This window comes from Phaenicophaeus curvirostris, chromosome 8, assembly GCF_032191515.1.
Source record: "Phaenicophaeus curvirostris isolate KB17595 chromosome 8, BPBGC_Pcur_1.0, whole genome shotgun sequence".
Classification (NCBI taxonomy): Eukaryota; Metazoa; Chordata; class Aves; order Cuculiformes; family Cuculidae; genus Phaenicophaeus; species Phaenicophaeus curvirostris.
Genome location: NC_091399.1, coordinates 6,925,913 through 6,941,661, shown reverse-complemented (window position 1 = coordinate 6,941,661; position 15,749 = coordinate 6,925,913). Strand labels below are relative to the sequence as shown.

Here is a 15,749-nt window from a genome sequence, read left to right as displayed (position 1 = left end):
ATACAGGACAGTCTGGGTGATGGTGCCAGTAATGCCTCAAAGAAACATAGTTTGCATAAACCAAAGCAGGACACTCGCTTACGTAACCAGCATCGAGTCTCACCATCAAATCCACACCAAAACACCACTTTGCTTTTCTATCATTCTTTACTCAGTGGGGAAGCTTCAATGCAAATATCTCTCAGAGGAGAGAAAAGACCTGAAACAATAACCTACCAGAAAATTATACTCTTAAGATTTTTAAAACACACTTTTTGTTGGTTAGGGGTGATCAGTAACAAAAATCAAGCTGGGTTTGGCAAATAACGCTTGGAGAAAAAAAACCAAACTCTTTAAAAGATGGAAGGGTGCATGCTGTGAAATCTTCTGGATCGAAATAAGAGATAAAATATAAGAGTTCAGCTCTGGACTCCTCAGCACAGGAAGGACATGGAGCTGTTGGAGTGAGTGCAGAGGAGGCCATGGAGATGACAGGAGGGCTGGAGCACCTCCTGTACAAGGACAGGCTGAGAGAGTTGGGGTTATTCAGGCTGGAGAAGAGAAGGCTGCAGGGAGACCTTAGAGCAGCTTCCAGCACTGAAAGGGGCTTCAGGAAAGCTGGGGAGGGACTCTTGATCAGGGAGTGCAGGGATGGGACAAGGGGAAATGGGTTTTAAGCTGAAAGAGGGGAGATTTGGATGAGACCCATCCCTGGAGGTGTTCATGGCCAGGCTGGATGAGGCTTTAAGCAACCTGATCCAGTGGGAGGTGTCCCTGTCCCTAGCAGGGGGTGGAACTGGATGGGCTTCGAGGTCCTTTCCAACCCAAACCATTCCACGATTCTATGAATTTGCAAAGGTGTCAAGGCCAGATGTCATAGCTCCTGCTTCCACAGATGTCTCATAAACCCTTAAAGCAGAGTCACACTTGAATACTCCAGGCACAGTACCAAGACACTACAGATTTAGAAATGTTAGTGCACCACTAGTTCTGAAAGGATTCACTTCCAAGGGAAATCTCTTCCCATCTTTATTCAGTGCCTGCAACACCAGAGGCTCTGGTCTGTGTGCTGTTGACTTGACACACAGAAATACTTCAGTGGAACGTAAAGGAACAGCACAGCCAGCTCTGAACTCACTTACCATCCCCTTGTTTATACTGTAATACATTTGGGACAAACAGGGCAGAGATATTATTTATCCTTCTCTTTTTTTTTTTCCTCAGAAATAAAGAACCACCACAATCTACGGAGGCTGGAAAAAGGCCCGTATAATCATTTCTCAGTGGGATGCTTGGCTGAAATCAAAGCCTCCAGACACGGTTTCTCCAACTCGGCTTCTGAAGACTGGGTAAGCAGTTTTCAGTATACAGAAAAGAAGGCTTAAGTTATGCTCCTCTTTCTGTGCCTAGAAATAATAAAATGAAGATGAAAAGCCAAGCATCAGTCATGCAGCAAACTGCAAAATGGCATTTTTCTCCTAGAGACTGAAGCAAAAGCAAAAGAATTTGCTTCTGGGGTTAAGTGTGTGTCACTTAAATACAAATTCTGCAGCATACAGCATTTCTTACAGCCTTCTTCGCACACAACCAGCTCTTTCCCAGCACCTGCTAATGCTAGGGGTGAAGTATTTAACAGTTTATACCAAGGACAATTTACCTGGAGGTATGCAGTGCAGGAAAGTGTAAGATTTACTTTATGGAATAAGCAGCAGAGTACACGAGGTATCAATGTTAAAGTCAAACACAGCGTGTCAGGAGTCAGCACACAGGTAACCTTTGAAGGCAGCATGGCACTGGACCAAAATAAAATTACTTTTTTCCTCCATGAGGGGAGCAAGACTGAGAAAGAGAGAATTTTTCTTTGCCTTTCTTCATGACTGAAGCCCACTGATCCATGGTGTCCCCTTGCTGTATGGAAAAAGAGCAACTATTATGTTTCTGACTGTATCAGAACCTGCGCAGCCTCACGAGTGGCTTGTCCAACTACTCTAACGCATCCAAACAGTTGTCACCCATCCAAGCTCAGCCCACGCAGGATCAAAGTGAAAACTGCTAGAAGAAAACCTTTCTAAGTTGATAGCAGCTGCCATAGCTCTGACCCCAGTGAGCCACAGCTCGCTTGTGAGGAGCTGCCTGTAAGAAATGGTGCTTAACACACAGCACTGAGAAATATGACCAACAAAAAGATAACAGCACTATTGCAAGGGGCGGTATCAGAGGTGCTTGCATGCTCAGAGTAGCTTCCCAGATCAGCGAGGCTGCCATGGGCTCAGCAAATCCACTGCCCATGCACAGCAGCGTGTTCCCCACAGATGAACAACTTCCCCAGGCCAGCTTGGGCCCCCAGGTGATGGTGAAACCGAAAGAAATCATCGTCCCCTTTGCCAAAGGTGCCATGCAGAGCTCGGGGTGACAGCACACCCTTCTCCTCCAAGTTTGTTGTCAAAGCTACGAGGGCTGAGTGCATGCTGCAAGCCCAGAAACAGCCCAGGAGGACAAAGCAGTCACCAGACCAAGTGCCTGCAGAACATTTGCAGGATCAAACACTCAGCATCACACAGGATGCAAGGACCTTCCTGCCCTGGGCTCTCCCCACTAAGACCATTCAGCCTCCTAGTGTACTTGGCCAAATTAGTTTCAAACTCTGCAACCATGAAAACATCCACTCCAGCCACAGCGATGCTGGAGCTTCAATGGCCTTTCACGCCCAGCTTGGTTTTTTGGATTCTCTTGCATTCTTGCACCCACACTAAAAAGAGCTCTTGTGCTTCCAGTTTTGAAGGTGTGGTCCTTGGCCATGCAAATGTCATATGGACGGTTTTGTACTCCAGAGGCTGCTTCTGGGATGCTATCTGGAGACCCCTCTTTACTAGCCTACACTCCTTCTAGTAGCCCCTGGCACTGCTTTAGTTAACTTTCCCTGCGCAGGAAAAAAAAAGTTAAAATAAGGTATTTCTGTGGAAAAGCCTTTTCTCCAAAAGCAGGAGAAGAGCAGCAAGGGTTCAGAAATATAATGTGGGAGCAGCACAAACACTTCTGACAGGGTTAAGACAAAGACACTCTGTACATAAACTACAAAGCCCTTAAATTAGCATCAGCATTCTTGGCAGAAACCCTTAAGATGTACCCTTAGACAGTATTTACAACAGGGGTAAGCACGGGTTTATTCTGTTAGGTGCCTGGATGGATACAAAGGAAAGACTAGCTTTGGAAGCATCTCACAAGTACCTTTATTAGTCAGGAGCCATCTGTCTCAAAAGCGTGACCCATTTCATACTTAAACGGCATTTCATTCCAGTGCAGCTGCTCAGGCCACTGCTTTCCCTGAACAGATGCTTGGAATGCAGAAGGCAGGCTTTAGCACACGCCTTATTTACATACATCAGTTCCTGGATTTGTTTAGGTTTGAGGACAGTGTTCAAGAAAAGTCTGTTTGTCTCAATCATTTGAAAAGCTTCTTTCTTTTCTTTCTCCATTTTTTATTGTCCACGTCTTCAGTATCATCAGGAGGATCTGGAAACATGAGGCCATCAGTGATTTTATAGTAGACTATTGTGGAATCTGTCTCAACTATGGCCAAGGTAACTGACAGTGGGGTGTCGGGATCGTCCTGTGGGAGAGACGCTGTCTTCAAGATTTCTCTTATCCTAAGAGAGGAAACAATGGGTTAGAAAGGAGGCCACGACCACCTAATGGTGGCACAAAGCTAGAAGCACACCATTGCTATTTTTATTCAGCCTGGTTTTATTCCGCAGATTTGTCTTCCCTAAAGAAAGTATGAAATCCATTCCAATAAAAATCCAGAAGTCATATAATTAAGCAACAAAATCAAATAACAAAGAATCTTATAAAAGTATCCTCAGTTACATACACCTCCACTGGAAATAGTTCCAGACAAGCTTCTAAGCTTTGCTTAGGTGTACTACTGTGCGCGTGCCTCAACCACCTTTCCACTACCCCAACCACAGCATGGCAATATCTAATGGCCTTGTTTTCATTAGATTAAAAAAAAAAAATCTAATTAACACGCTGTGTTCAATTAGAGAACGAAATAATTAAGACTTGTTCCATTTGTAGGGATAAGCCTTCCAGTCTGCGTGCTGCAGTCCTCTGCCAGTCTGTGGAAGACCCAGGAACTGAAGCCAGGTTTCTCTACCTCCCTGTCTAGACTAGAAGCCACAAGACTAATGCTCCTCCTCAAGGCAGTCAGCATAAATAATGTCTTCCTTAAAAATTCAGGACAAAGTTATGCAATTTTTCCTGTTCAGCTTACTTTAAGACTAACACGCCAGTTGTTTTTCAGTTCAGAGCTGAGGACAACACTGACTCCTGGAGTCCTTGTGTTATGGTTCCACCTGGGGAACAAGTACTGAGGAGCAGAGTGCCTGGGGCAGAGGAATAATATTCTACATGTCAAGTGTTTCCACGGGGAGCTTTCTCCTTCACCCAAAGCTTGGGTGCAAGAGAACCCATCTGGGATTGCCAGGACAGGTTACGCTCTAGGGAGAGGCTGTCTGCACCACAGGAAAATATCACCCCTCGCTTCACGTGCCCGAGATCTCATTCAGCAGAAAACATGCATTTCTGAAGCTGGTCACTGTAGCTGAAAACACAGCTCTTTCTGAAAGCATCAGCTTTCAAACTTCAATCGTCATCTTCCTTCCAGACCTCTTTGATCCTTTAACAAAAGCCAAATGCAAAGCGGCAGAGAATAAGCAGCAGCCTGGAAAGCCAATGCTATTAAGCCCGTGAGCCTCTTAAGTATCCATCTGTGTTCTGAACTGTTCATAACTCAGCTTGGCTAAGTCGGTAGTGCCTTTTCTTTTGCTTTCACTACTGTCCCATAGATAATGTAAGGCAAGGCGATACAATACAGTTAGTCATTTCATGCAACAGGGATACAACGGCTGTGAAAAGCCATATTCTGGTCCTCATGCCATCAGCACTTTTTGTAACAAGAGAACAAATAAGCAAAGAGATACCGTACTGGCCACTGACAGAAGAGAGACACCTGCAAAAGACCCGTATTTCAACCAACGGGACATTAACTTCTCTGCTCCCTGCCACCTCGGCACTGCTTTGTCTGCATGTTTTCTTGGCTGCTACCCCAGCCCAAGGTCCTTGCTGTGGAAACGCTAACAGCACCGTGGGTAGTCAGCACAGTGGAAATGCCAGCTGGCCTTCCAAAGCTGTAGGTAAATCACAGGTGGAGGTGCTCTGCAACAATGCCTCCAAACCAGCAAGGCCTCCTCAGTGAAAGCTGCCTAGCAAGAGGGACCATGTGGGTATTAATATCTCTCTTTCTCCTGGGATAAAAAGCTAAATAAGTGGGCACAGCTACCCGGGAGAGATATTTTGGGACCCAAATAATGCAAACTTGTATTAGCATGGACAGTCCCCCATCTGGAAGCAGAGTCAGACTGTGGCTTGTCCTCATCCATCAGCTAGGGCAGAAGCTCCTCACATTTTCTTCAATAACTGTCATGGTTTCTCTTCCTAGTCTATTAGGGGATGGATGTAACAGTGAGGCCTTAGGTCTAGGTTTCCTGTCACTCGTGATTTCATCTTAAACCATCAAGCACAGATATCTGAACCTTTCTTTACCCCTATTTAACACTTGGAACTAGAAGATGCACCATGATCCCCAAATTGGCTAGGTCTTGAAAATGACACTTCTCAGCATCCCTGACTTACTTCTCAGAAGACCAAGTTTCAGGCTCTCTGTAAAGAGCAAAAAGACATGTCATGATCTCAGGATGATCCACCAACACTGCTGTCCAGAGAGCCAGCGCGTTCCACTGGGCACGAGGAATCGGCCTCTATCACCATAAAGAATTACAACTGCAAATGCACGACTCTGCTCCTCTCCCTTTTGTCAACATAGGCAGCCTCAAAAGAAGAGCTCCTATTCATTCATACCACAATGAGTCATAATGCGATGCAGCACATCTGTGGATAAGGAAAAGGGTCTTTTTCAAAATAAGCTTTGGAATTCAGGAAGTCTGTATCGGACGCCTGTGTTTCCTCTCTCCTTCCCTGAAGGCATCACTGTTAGCCTCTGCATCCAGCATGTTCACAAAGCTTCTCTGCAGCAGCAGACATTTCAAAGGAGTCAGAGAACATCTGGGTTTGTGCTGCTTTCACTGCACTTGTTACCTGCCATGAACAGAATGCTGAAATACTGCAGGAAAGGTACAGCTTTATTAATCTTTTTGATGTATCTTACACTGTCTATGGAAAGCAAAAGGCAAAAGGTGTTCTTGGCCCTCTAAAATTCAAAATAATGCATGTTTGACCTCATAAACAAGGCAAGAAGCCTTTATTTCAAGAAACACAGTCCCCTAGGCTACCCATCTCACACAACAGCTGCATTCAATGACTACAATGAAGTCCCAAACAAGAAGCCCATATGTTAACACCTCCCCCCAACAGAGCCAGCTGACTTCATTTACTAAGTTAATGGTTACAGATAAGCTCCTTAATGACCAGTACATCTGCTATGCCACGCAAGTGATGTGAGTTATAAAAGATGGCTTTTACTTAAGTAGAGGTGGATTTAATGTTTCTGGAAGAGTCAAATATTAGAAGCCTCTAGAACAGAGGAGCTTAAGACATCGAGTATGTTGGCATCCTCCACCAACAGCCTCAATAACCTCCACCCACCAGCATCCTGACTAGCCTTTTTCTCCTGAGTCACAACTGTGTCAGGATGTATTCTACAAACATTGGTCCCAGTGATATCATGGGGTCCAGAATGACTCTGGTTTTGGTTCCCCATTTTACAGGTTGTGCTCCAACAGTGTGAACCACACAGGAGCCCTGATACCAAGCATTTGGCATGGACTGGCTCCACCTGGTTCCTCCTTTCCACCAGGCACTTGGGTATGCCCACTCCACTGGCTAAACATCAGGTTTTAAGTAGGACACAGAGACTTGACATGAGAAAAGATGCAGCTGAGAAACAGTTAATACTGTTCTGCAGTGTCTAAATAAAAGCTTAGCACATTTTCAATACAGCCTCAAGTAAAGCCTGTGGTGGAAGAATGCACTATTTCACTTTGCCACCTCCTGAAGGACGCTGTACAACACAACACTTGATCACCTTTGGAGAAGTTCATCCACAGCCTCAGCCTCATTCCTCACCTCAGCCTGGCTGATCCTCAGGCACAGCCAACCCCATGCACGCCGCCTTCTTGGGATTTATGCCAAAGACTACCTGGCAGAAAATAAAAGGCATCCAGAGCCCCAAGAGAGCTCACAGAACAATGAAGCATGTGTGCTGCTGCATGCGCAGTGGGAAGCCCGAGACCAAATACCCTGCAACCACTCCTCTCCCTTCTCTTCCTCCTCCTCAGGAATAAAAGACATTGGATATTAAAACCAGCAACACCAAAGCTTTAGGTTTCCCCCACAGAAAGGTACGTCTCGAACAAAGGCACTGTGACAGGAAAACAACATACATAAGCCAGGGGTATACAGACACCAAAAGAAACACTAGAAATATTTAACTCCCATCAATAGAATAAGACTAAATATATTTTTAATAAGAATTCTCTGTTGCAATTCATACAGACCAACGTTTTCAGAATAGCTTGAAAACTCATCTTTAAGAACTGATGGTGTCCACGTGCTCGCTGCCAGATACAATCTGGTCCCTCTGTGCCCAATGCAAGAAGGATGAAGCCCTCAGTTCCACGTAGGAAGCAACCTCACATTCACCTCACATCACTGGAGACGAAAAGGATTCTCCTTCACATGTTTGAGATGAACATCATTATCTAAGAATAAGAGCTGAATTTCTAAAGCCCTTTACATCAGAACAGGGGCTTTTTAGACACCTACAGACTACAGTCAGTAGGGATTGCTTTTTTCTACCAGAGAATTAGTCATAAGAACAGGCTTCACTTACTTAACATCACACAAGGACCGCTGCAGCTAAGGTAACTGCACTATGAATGTCATCCTGCATGCATCTGCCTTTACTGCCGCATTCAAACTGAATGGTGACACTGAACTTACCTGGTCCTCTATTACTGTTGCAATTAATAGCTTAAAAACAGAACCAAGGAATCCAGACAAATCCACCCAAAGAAAGAAGGGGAATGCCCCATTTTGTCCCCTCTTAATTTTTTATTAACAAGTCTTTCGTACTAGGTAGGCCTTCAACACATCAGAAATCCGTACCATCTTGCCTAATGATCCACTCCTAACAAAATGCTTTTGCTCTGGAGAAAGAAACAGAAAACGACCAGTGAACTTCAGGCAGCTGTAGCTTGAGGTTTTAACTGACTGTCCAAAAAAACTAAAAAAGAACAGCATCATAAAGGAAAGATAACATGGGCAGAAAGCTTTGTGAGGAAAAAAGAAAAGAGTATTTCAGTGACCTGTCCCATGCAAGTACCTCTGAGAAGCAGCAGACACACTGAAAGCTCAGAGCAGTTTTATGGAGGGTGCATAGTGCTCCATTGAGCAGAAATGGAACTACTGCCTTCCCTACCATAAAAGCCAAAGGCTTTCAATCTGCCCTTTATACTTGGATGAATAATTCATTGCAGGCTTGGCCAGCCCCAACAGCTCCCTCCCCTCTATGCAAGGCAGGGCGGGAGAGTCAACACAAGCTGGTCTCTGTACGGCTGCAGAGATCATAACTGTGCAAGCCAAGTGTGTCATTGTACCAGGCTTGTTCAGACAGGCCCTGCAACAAGAGGACCAAGGCAGAGGGAACCTCTCATAAAGTACACCACCTTGAATTTAGCCAGCACTACAAAAACAGGGCAGCACGGCTCACTGTCAGGAATGCTGCTCCAGGGATGGCTGCAGGGCAGGTAGCAACTCAGGGCCTTGAAATATATGGGAAGGAGCACATGTTGGTGGTGTGAGGTGTAAGTGGACACCACTGTTTCTTGGGATTTGCTTCCAAACTACAGGAAGGTGGAATGCGAGAACAAACTCATGTTTTTGTAACAGAAAAAAATAACAGCAAAGAAAACACCACATGCCTCACTGGTCAGGAAAAAGAATTCAAACCCCAAGAAATATAAAGTCCTTTTATTCCCCGGAAGCTGGAAAAAAAGGAAACAAGACAAATTATGCAGAAGGAAGGAATCAGAATCCAGCAAAGTTCTACAAGATAGACCATCTATAGGACGTTCACTCGTAGTACCGTATAACCAAGTCAGCCACTAATTCCATTTTCAATGTATGAGTAAATTCAAACAATGCTTACAGCAGAAAAGCTACTGACAAAGCTGTGAAGAGATCCAGCCCCTAACTCTCTGGTCCTTGAAAGGATTGAGGCTTTCAAGGCTATCTAGAAAGTCCAGCTGTCAACACAGCGTGCTCTCCCTGCACTTGCTGAGCCTGGTTTATGTAAGTCATTTCTGCCAGCTTTGAAGCAGGACTACCTGCATTTACCTGCTTCATCCCCTCTGGGGGACCACAATTCTGGAATGGACTGACAATTAGGTACTTGGTGTGCACGAAGATATCGTCTGCAGCCCTGAAGAGCAAACAGTTCCCCGCCAATGGATCCGTGAATTCCTCCTGCCAGTATGAATCGCTGCTAAATTCAAAGGTGTACAAACACAAGGTTCTCCAATCTCAGCCAGCTCTGTGTGGTTGAGAGCGCGGTCCAACACAGACATAAGTTGCACCTTATTCTCCAGGTCTTGACTTCAGAGAAAATTCAGCAATCTTCATTTTAAGAGCACACAGGCACAGCCTGAAGCCACAGCTCAGACTGTACGGGACTGCTGTTTGCATTGCTGGTCACTTGGCCCCAGACCCTGTCAGTCTGTGACTCGGTGAATTACTGAGCAACCCTACCCTTGCAGGGCAGGATGATCAGCTGCCATCAAGCTTTTTGCAGAAGTGGACAGTGAGCTTTGGCAAGCAGAACAGCTTTTGCCCCAAGCAGTTAACTGTCACGCATAAACTTGGTGTGATGAAACCTTATAATAGGCCAAAAAGCATTGAGCGGATTGGTTTGGTTTTGTTGGGCACTCGTATTTATCGTTTACTTCAGTGCCTCACTCGTAATTTCCTCAGCAACTTTACTTCAGGCTTTTAAGGACACACTCACTCTCAGCCGAGCTGGCATCTTCACGAGACACCTGGGAAGGCAGAGCTTGGCTGAAGTGGCTTTGAGGGGAAAAGGACCCCTTGCAGCCCCTACCCAGGTCTATTGGTCATGCAAGGAAATGCTGCCCATAAATGCTGCCATTTGCAAGCAGCTTTTGCAGTCCGCACACCTCCAGGCCCAGCAATGAGGACAGTTTCCACCCTCCAGTGGCTTATTTTCAACATTAAGTGAGCTGCACTCACTTATAATCCTACCTCTTCCTCTGCCTTCAGCAGGTAACAAAAACCCCAAAGCACTGCTTTAAACAGAATGGCAAAGTAGCTAAGTACACAAGCTTCCCTGCCTGCCTATAGCTTGGTAAGTTAAGTGAGAAAATATCATTTAAGACAGCAGGAGGCTTCTTAGGTAGCTGATATCAACAACAGCAACGACAAAATATTCATCACCGTCAGCACAAAGAGGCAGTGGTACTGTAATACTCTTCTCAACTCCTTTTATAGGATGCCTTTTTAACGGCCTCCCTCCACTCCATGCAACTTTGAGCTACAATTATTGTCCATAGACCCTGGTTTCTGCCCGCTCTTCCAGCAAAGCAGCCAAGGAGTTGGTGCTGTCCTTTCTCTACGAAGACAGACCACGCCCCTCTGATCAGTGGTGACCTGCTAAGGAAATGCCAAGCGTACATCTGCACACGCACGTTCAATAACACAAACACAAGCGTACACGATCTTCCTGCCCAACAACTTTGATGGATGTTGAGCACATAGAGGCTTTAAAGGACTCGCCTGGCATGACAACCTGGTATTCAGCTCATTTTAGTGCCCATACGCTCTCTGCTGTTGCTCTGTAGCAGAACCTAGTCACAAACTGTACTTTCAATCAATGTGATGCATTCACTCTTTGCTTCTCTAACACACATCCTTCCAGTAAAGGATTCCATCCTCACTGGTGCCAGCAGCAGAGCAAACAGTATCACCACAGTACAAACACAGTCAGAGGCTCCAAATGAAAAGCTCCAATGAAACAGTAAAAGATAGGACATACATGCAGGGCAATATCTCACTGTCATTAAAAGCCAACTAGAACACACTGGCTGGCCTTGATCCAAAGCCAGGAATCAAAGTTTCCAGTCTAGGTGGAAACCTACTACATTCAACAAGCACAACAACTCAGCATATAGCCGTAATTTCTCAAAGATACCACATCTTAATTTGCTGCCTTCTTTTCCCATCTAAAATCTAGTTTAAACCATGAATACCAGTGTGTCCCTTTCACACACATACGGTGATCTGCTTCCTGCAGAGAGGCCAAATGACACTCAGCATTTCATCCTGCAAGACCTCTCAGCAGCTTTCCTCTGTTGTGGAGATCGCACCATATTTCTCTGTTAGCTCACAGAGTTTCTTCCCCTCACAAATTAATTCTTCTTTAAGATACTCTCCTAGGAAAACACAGAGCAGAACTAAGACTGTTTGCCAGAGACCAATCTGTCATTTCTAAAACCTAAAACAAAGCAAAACCACATTTAAAAATAAAGCACATTTAAAACATCATTCCTGGACTGCACACACACATCTGCCGAGGGCAATTCATTAGCAACTTACTGCTGCATCAGGCTGCTGCCAACAGAGCAAGAGGAAGGAGCAAACATGAGCAAGATCTGTAATCCAGCCTCGAGCTTACGCTCCTACCAAGAGCAGGGACAGAAGAAACTGAAAAACGCACTACCACTTGATGCAGCTGGAGCAGCTCAGCTCTTCATAGGCATCACAGTAAGTAATGGAACACACCAGCAAGAGAAGTTGGCCATTACCAGGGAGTAAATCATACTGGGTGCTTGAGGCTGCACCAAGGGCCAGTTAAAATACACTGTAAAAATCGCTGAAGTGGAATTTCTCTAGGCTGCAAATATCTGTAATAGCACAAAGGCACAGCTGTGTTGTCCTCCATTTGAGAATACTACAAAAAAGCAGCATAAAAACGTTCAAAATATAAGCAGTGAAGGTCTCGCGTTCTAACTTTATCTCTCAAACACATACTTTGTTATCCATTGTTATCTCCTAGAGTACATGCAACTTCTAAACAATAGGAAGCATTTATCAGCAGGAGTCAGTTGCTGCGGGAAGCTGACATCAAACCGTACCGCTCCCAGAGAGGGAGAAGCACAAACTGATGCAGCTTAGAAAATTAAAGAAATCTCAGCCTGGCATGTATGTTTGCACCACCCAAAGTAACTCAGCTCACAGGCTGAGCTACTGCTGCCCTCTAACCCTCCTTTGTTTCCTCCCCCTTCCCCTCTTGAGCAAGTCATCAGCAGCCTGTTAAATACATCTGTTCTTTGTTTTATCGCGTTGGTAACGTGAGCCAAATGCTGACCACATCCTCACCTCTCATGGCTTAACGATACGTGCACAGGTACCGGCACCATCACTTCCAGACTGTCCTGTTCTCGTTGACGAGCGTGTAAACATACGAGCTGCAGATCTGCTACTCCAACATGCTTCACTTCATGCCAGTTTTTCCCTAGAAAGGTTCATCATCCATGAGAAGGAACAGAATACAAGTTTTAAGCATTCAAATATCAAATCTGGTATTTAATTTCATGTCTTATGTTCTGTTTTCTCTCCTCACAGGAGGTTTCCCATGGTGGACAACTACCCCGCTCACCTGTCAAGTTGCCCTTCTGAGAAACACTCCTGTTAAAAAAAACATGGGAGCAGCCTGCTGACTCCAGAGCTACACTGACCAATGGTAAGTAGGGATCTGTCTTTGTTTCAAAAAGGCTAAAAGAAGACAAAAAACAGTCTTTGCCATCTGCAGCATAAAACAGTAATCCACACCTCAGCATTGTCAGTACCCCAAACTGTGAAGGAGCAGGTGCTCAGAGCATGATCAGCGATGATACACAGTTCTTCTCTTCCGCTAAAGGGACAAGTTTTTATTAGAGAACTACAGGAACCTTCTTTTAAAGCCTATTAAGGCATTTTCTGCAGACAATAACAGACATGGTGCTTTCTGACCTTCCCTGACCTTGAGAATCGCCTGCCTCTGAGAGGCACTGAAGTATTTTTATTAGGTTGGCTGCCTGCCTAGGCTGAGTCCATTTTCAATAAAGCCAACCTGGGAGAACCACAGGCAGTTTATATATCACATAACTCTGCTCCACTCTTACAAGACACCAGAAGACTCCACCACATTTGTCATAATTATTGCCATCAGACTTCCCAATTACCTTCTTTCCAACAGCAAGCCTGTCCTTCCCAGAAAACAGTATCCACCTCAGGCCAGCACACGTCAGCTATTTGCTAAATGACAATCAGTTAACTTTGACATTAATTTACAAATGAGGATGCTGTTACCATCACAACCACTGAACTTCTAACTTCACCTTTCTATGTTCCTTTTCCCTCCCCTATTCCTCTTTTGCTTTCTTACCCATGCCGATTGTCTTTGCCCTGGAACACGTGCACTTGTAACCGCTGGACAAAACGGGCCCTAATCTTTGTAAAGTCTCTAGGTAGGCACAGGATGGAAACCTTCATTGCCAAAATACCACCTGTTTCTTAGGCAGCCGTCACTGCATTAAGTCTCAAAAAGAATGCACCAGCCCAGGTTGCCCAGGGAAGCTGTGGCTGCCCCATCCCTGGAGGTGTTCAAGGCCAGGTTGGATGGGCCTTGGAGCCCCTGATCCAGTGGGAGGTGTCCCTGCCCATGGCAGGGGGTGGGACTGGATGGGCTTTAAGGTCCCTTCCAACCCAAACCTTTCCATGATTCTATGACTTTTGTAGGAAAGGTCCTGCTAGCAGTGCACAAGCTTTAGTAGCACTTTAAGGTGAATTAATACCTTTGTTAACCCAGTCACTTAATTTAATTACCTTCCAAGAGGTCCAAGTACACCAGAAACGCAGCATAGATTTGAGTACTGTCAGATATATCAAGAGACATCATTTCTGTGAACTGAAAGTCAAAAAGTAACATTGGTGAAGGCAGGCAGAAGTTATATTAAGACTGAACACAGAATCTGTACAGCTGCCTGAGCTACTGAGTCTGAAACTAGCTTCAAGGACTAACAGGCAATTAAAGAACAGGGGTTGTTTTCTGACAGCATCGTAAGAGCTCTTTTTTCCACATTCCTCCTATTTTGGCCCTTAAGAAAGCAAGCCGAATAAACAAATAGGTGAGGAATTACAGCTATTTCTGGAACAAACCTAACTTTGTGGAGAAGGGCAATGAATTTTCCCTGTTTCTGCTGCAGAACAGCAACGCAACATGACAACCAGATTAAATACCTCTGTGCTCTCAGCACACCGAAAATTAAGATTCCCTGCAGAGGACTTGGGGTACTGGTGGATGAGAAGCTCGACATGAGCCAGCAACGTGGCTCACACCCCAGAAAGCCAAACATACCCCGAGTTGTATCAAAAGTAGCATGGCCAGCAGGGCAAGGGAGAGGATTCTGCCACTCTGCTCTGCTCTGGTGAGACCCCACCGGGAGCCCTGTGCTCAGTTCTGGAGTCTCAGACATAAGAAGAATATAGAATCATACCACAGTTTGGGTTGGAAGGGACCTTAAAGATCGTCCAGTTCCAACCCTGCTGCCATGGGCAGGGACACCTCCCACTGGATCAGGCTGTCCAAGGCCCATCCAACCTGGCCTTGAACACCTCCAGGGATGGGGCAGCCACAGCTTCCCTGGGCAACCTGGGCCAGGGCCTCAGCACTCTCGGAGTGAAGAAATTCCTCCTTCTGTCTAGTCTAAATCTGCCACTCTCCAGTTTATACCCATTGCCCCTCATCCTATCACTAAAAACCTTTATGAACAGTCCCTCCCCAGCTTTCTTGTAGAGAAATATGGAGCTGTTGAAACAAGTCCAGAGGAGGCCACAGAGATGATCAGAGGGCTGGAGCACCTCCCATCTAAGGACAGGCTGAGGGAGTTGGGGTTGTTCAGGTTGGAGAAGAGAAGGCTGCAAGGAGACCCTAGAGCAGCTTCCAGTACCTGAAGGAGGTAAAAGAAAGCTGGGGAGGGACTATTTACAGTCTTGGAGTGACGAGAGAGATCTTACAGCAGCTTCCAGGACTGAACGGGGCTCCAGGAAAGCTGGGGAAGAGACTCTTGATCAGGGAGCACAAAGATAGGACGAGGGGGGAGCGGTTTTCAGCTGAAAGAGGAGAGGTTGTGATGAAATCTTGGGGAGAAATGTTTTCCTATGAGGGTGGGGAGGCCCTGGCCCAGGAAAGCTGTGGCTGCCCCGTCCCTGGAGGTGTTCAGGGCCAGGTTAGATGGGGCTTGGACAACCTGATCCAGTGGGAGGTGTCCGTGCCCACGGCGGGGGGTGGGACTGGGTGGGCTTTGAGGTCCCTTCCCACCCAACCCCTCCGTGAGGCTCAGATCGCGGTTTAGGCCCCGGTCCCTACCGTGGGGTGGGTCACCATCCAGTTGCGCCCACGCCGCCCCGGCTCCCTCTCCATGCCCTCCCTTGTGCAACCGCGACTTCGCTCCGGGCGGAGCGCGCAGCACAGCGCCTTCGCTCTCCCCGCCCCCCCAACCAGCACCACCATGCCCCCCCCCGCAACCGCGGCGGCGCCGATCGCGTTCCGCCCGTGCCACGTTCCGCCCCGTCGTACACCCTGGCAGTCCTTTGCTCTGATCTGTGAGGTCTCGTTGGACAATGAGTGCGAGAAACGG

The 15,749-nt window shown here is 46.2% G+C and overlaps 1 protein-coding gene across 1 annotated transcript; it reads right to left on the bottom strand.

The window, feature by feature from the left end:
• Nucleotides 1-2,974: 2,974 nt before the first annotated feature.
• On the bottom strand, nucleotides 2,975-15,568 carry TSEN15 (tRNA splicing endonuclease subunit 15). Its single transcript, XM_069862333.1, has 4 exons — nucleotides 15,479-15,568; nucleotides 13,936-14,017; nucleotides 12,448-12,583; nucleotides 2,975-3,626 (listed from the first exon to the last, which is right to left on the bottom strand). Exons 1-4 carry the CDS (start codon nucleotides 15,530-15,532, stop codon nucleotides 3,422-3,424), a joined length of 477 nt encoding a protein of 158 aa, XP_069718434.1. The 5' UTR covers nucleotides 15,533-15,568; the 3' UTR covers nucleotides 2,975-3,421.
• Nucleotides 15,569-15,749: the final 181 nt, after the last annotated feature.

What these genes read in the sequence shown, in the direction of transcription:
- TSEN15 (XM_069862333.1), bottom strand. Translation starts at nt 15,532, where the DNA reads ATGGAGAGGGAGCCGGGGCGGCGTGGGCGCAACTGGATGGTGACCCAC. An exon ending in GGATGGTGACCCACCCCACG is followed by an intron (nt 14,018 to 15,478) that starts GTAGGGACCGGG and finishes TTTGACTTTCAG; the next exon opens with TTCACAGAAATGATGTCTCT. An exon ending in GTATCGTTAAGCCATGAGAG is followed by an intron (nt 3,627 to 12,447) that starts GTGAGGATGTGG and finishes TTCCTCTCTTAG; the next exon opens with GATAAGAGAAATCTTGAAGA.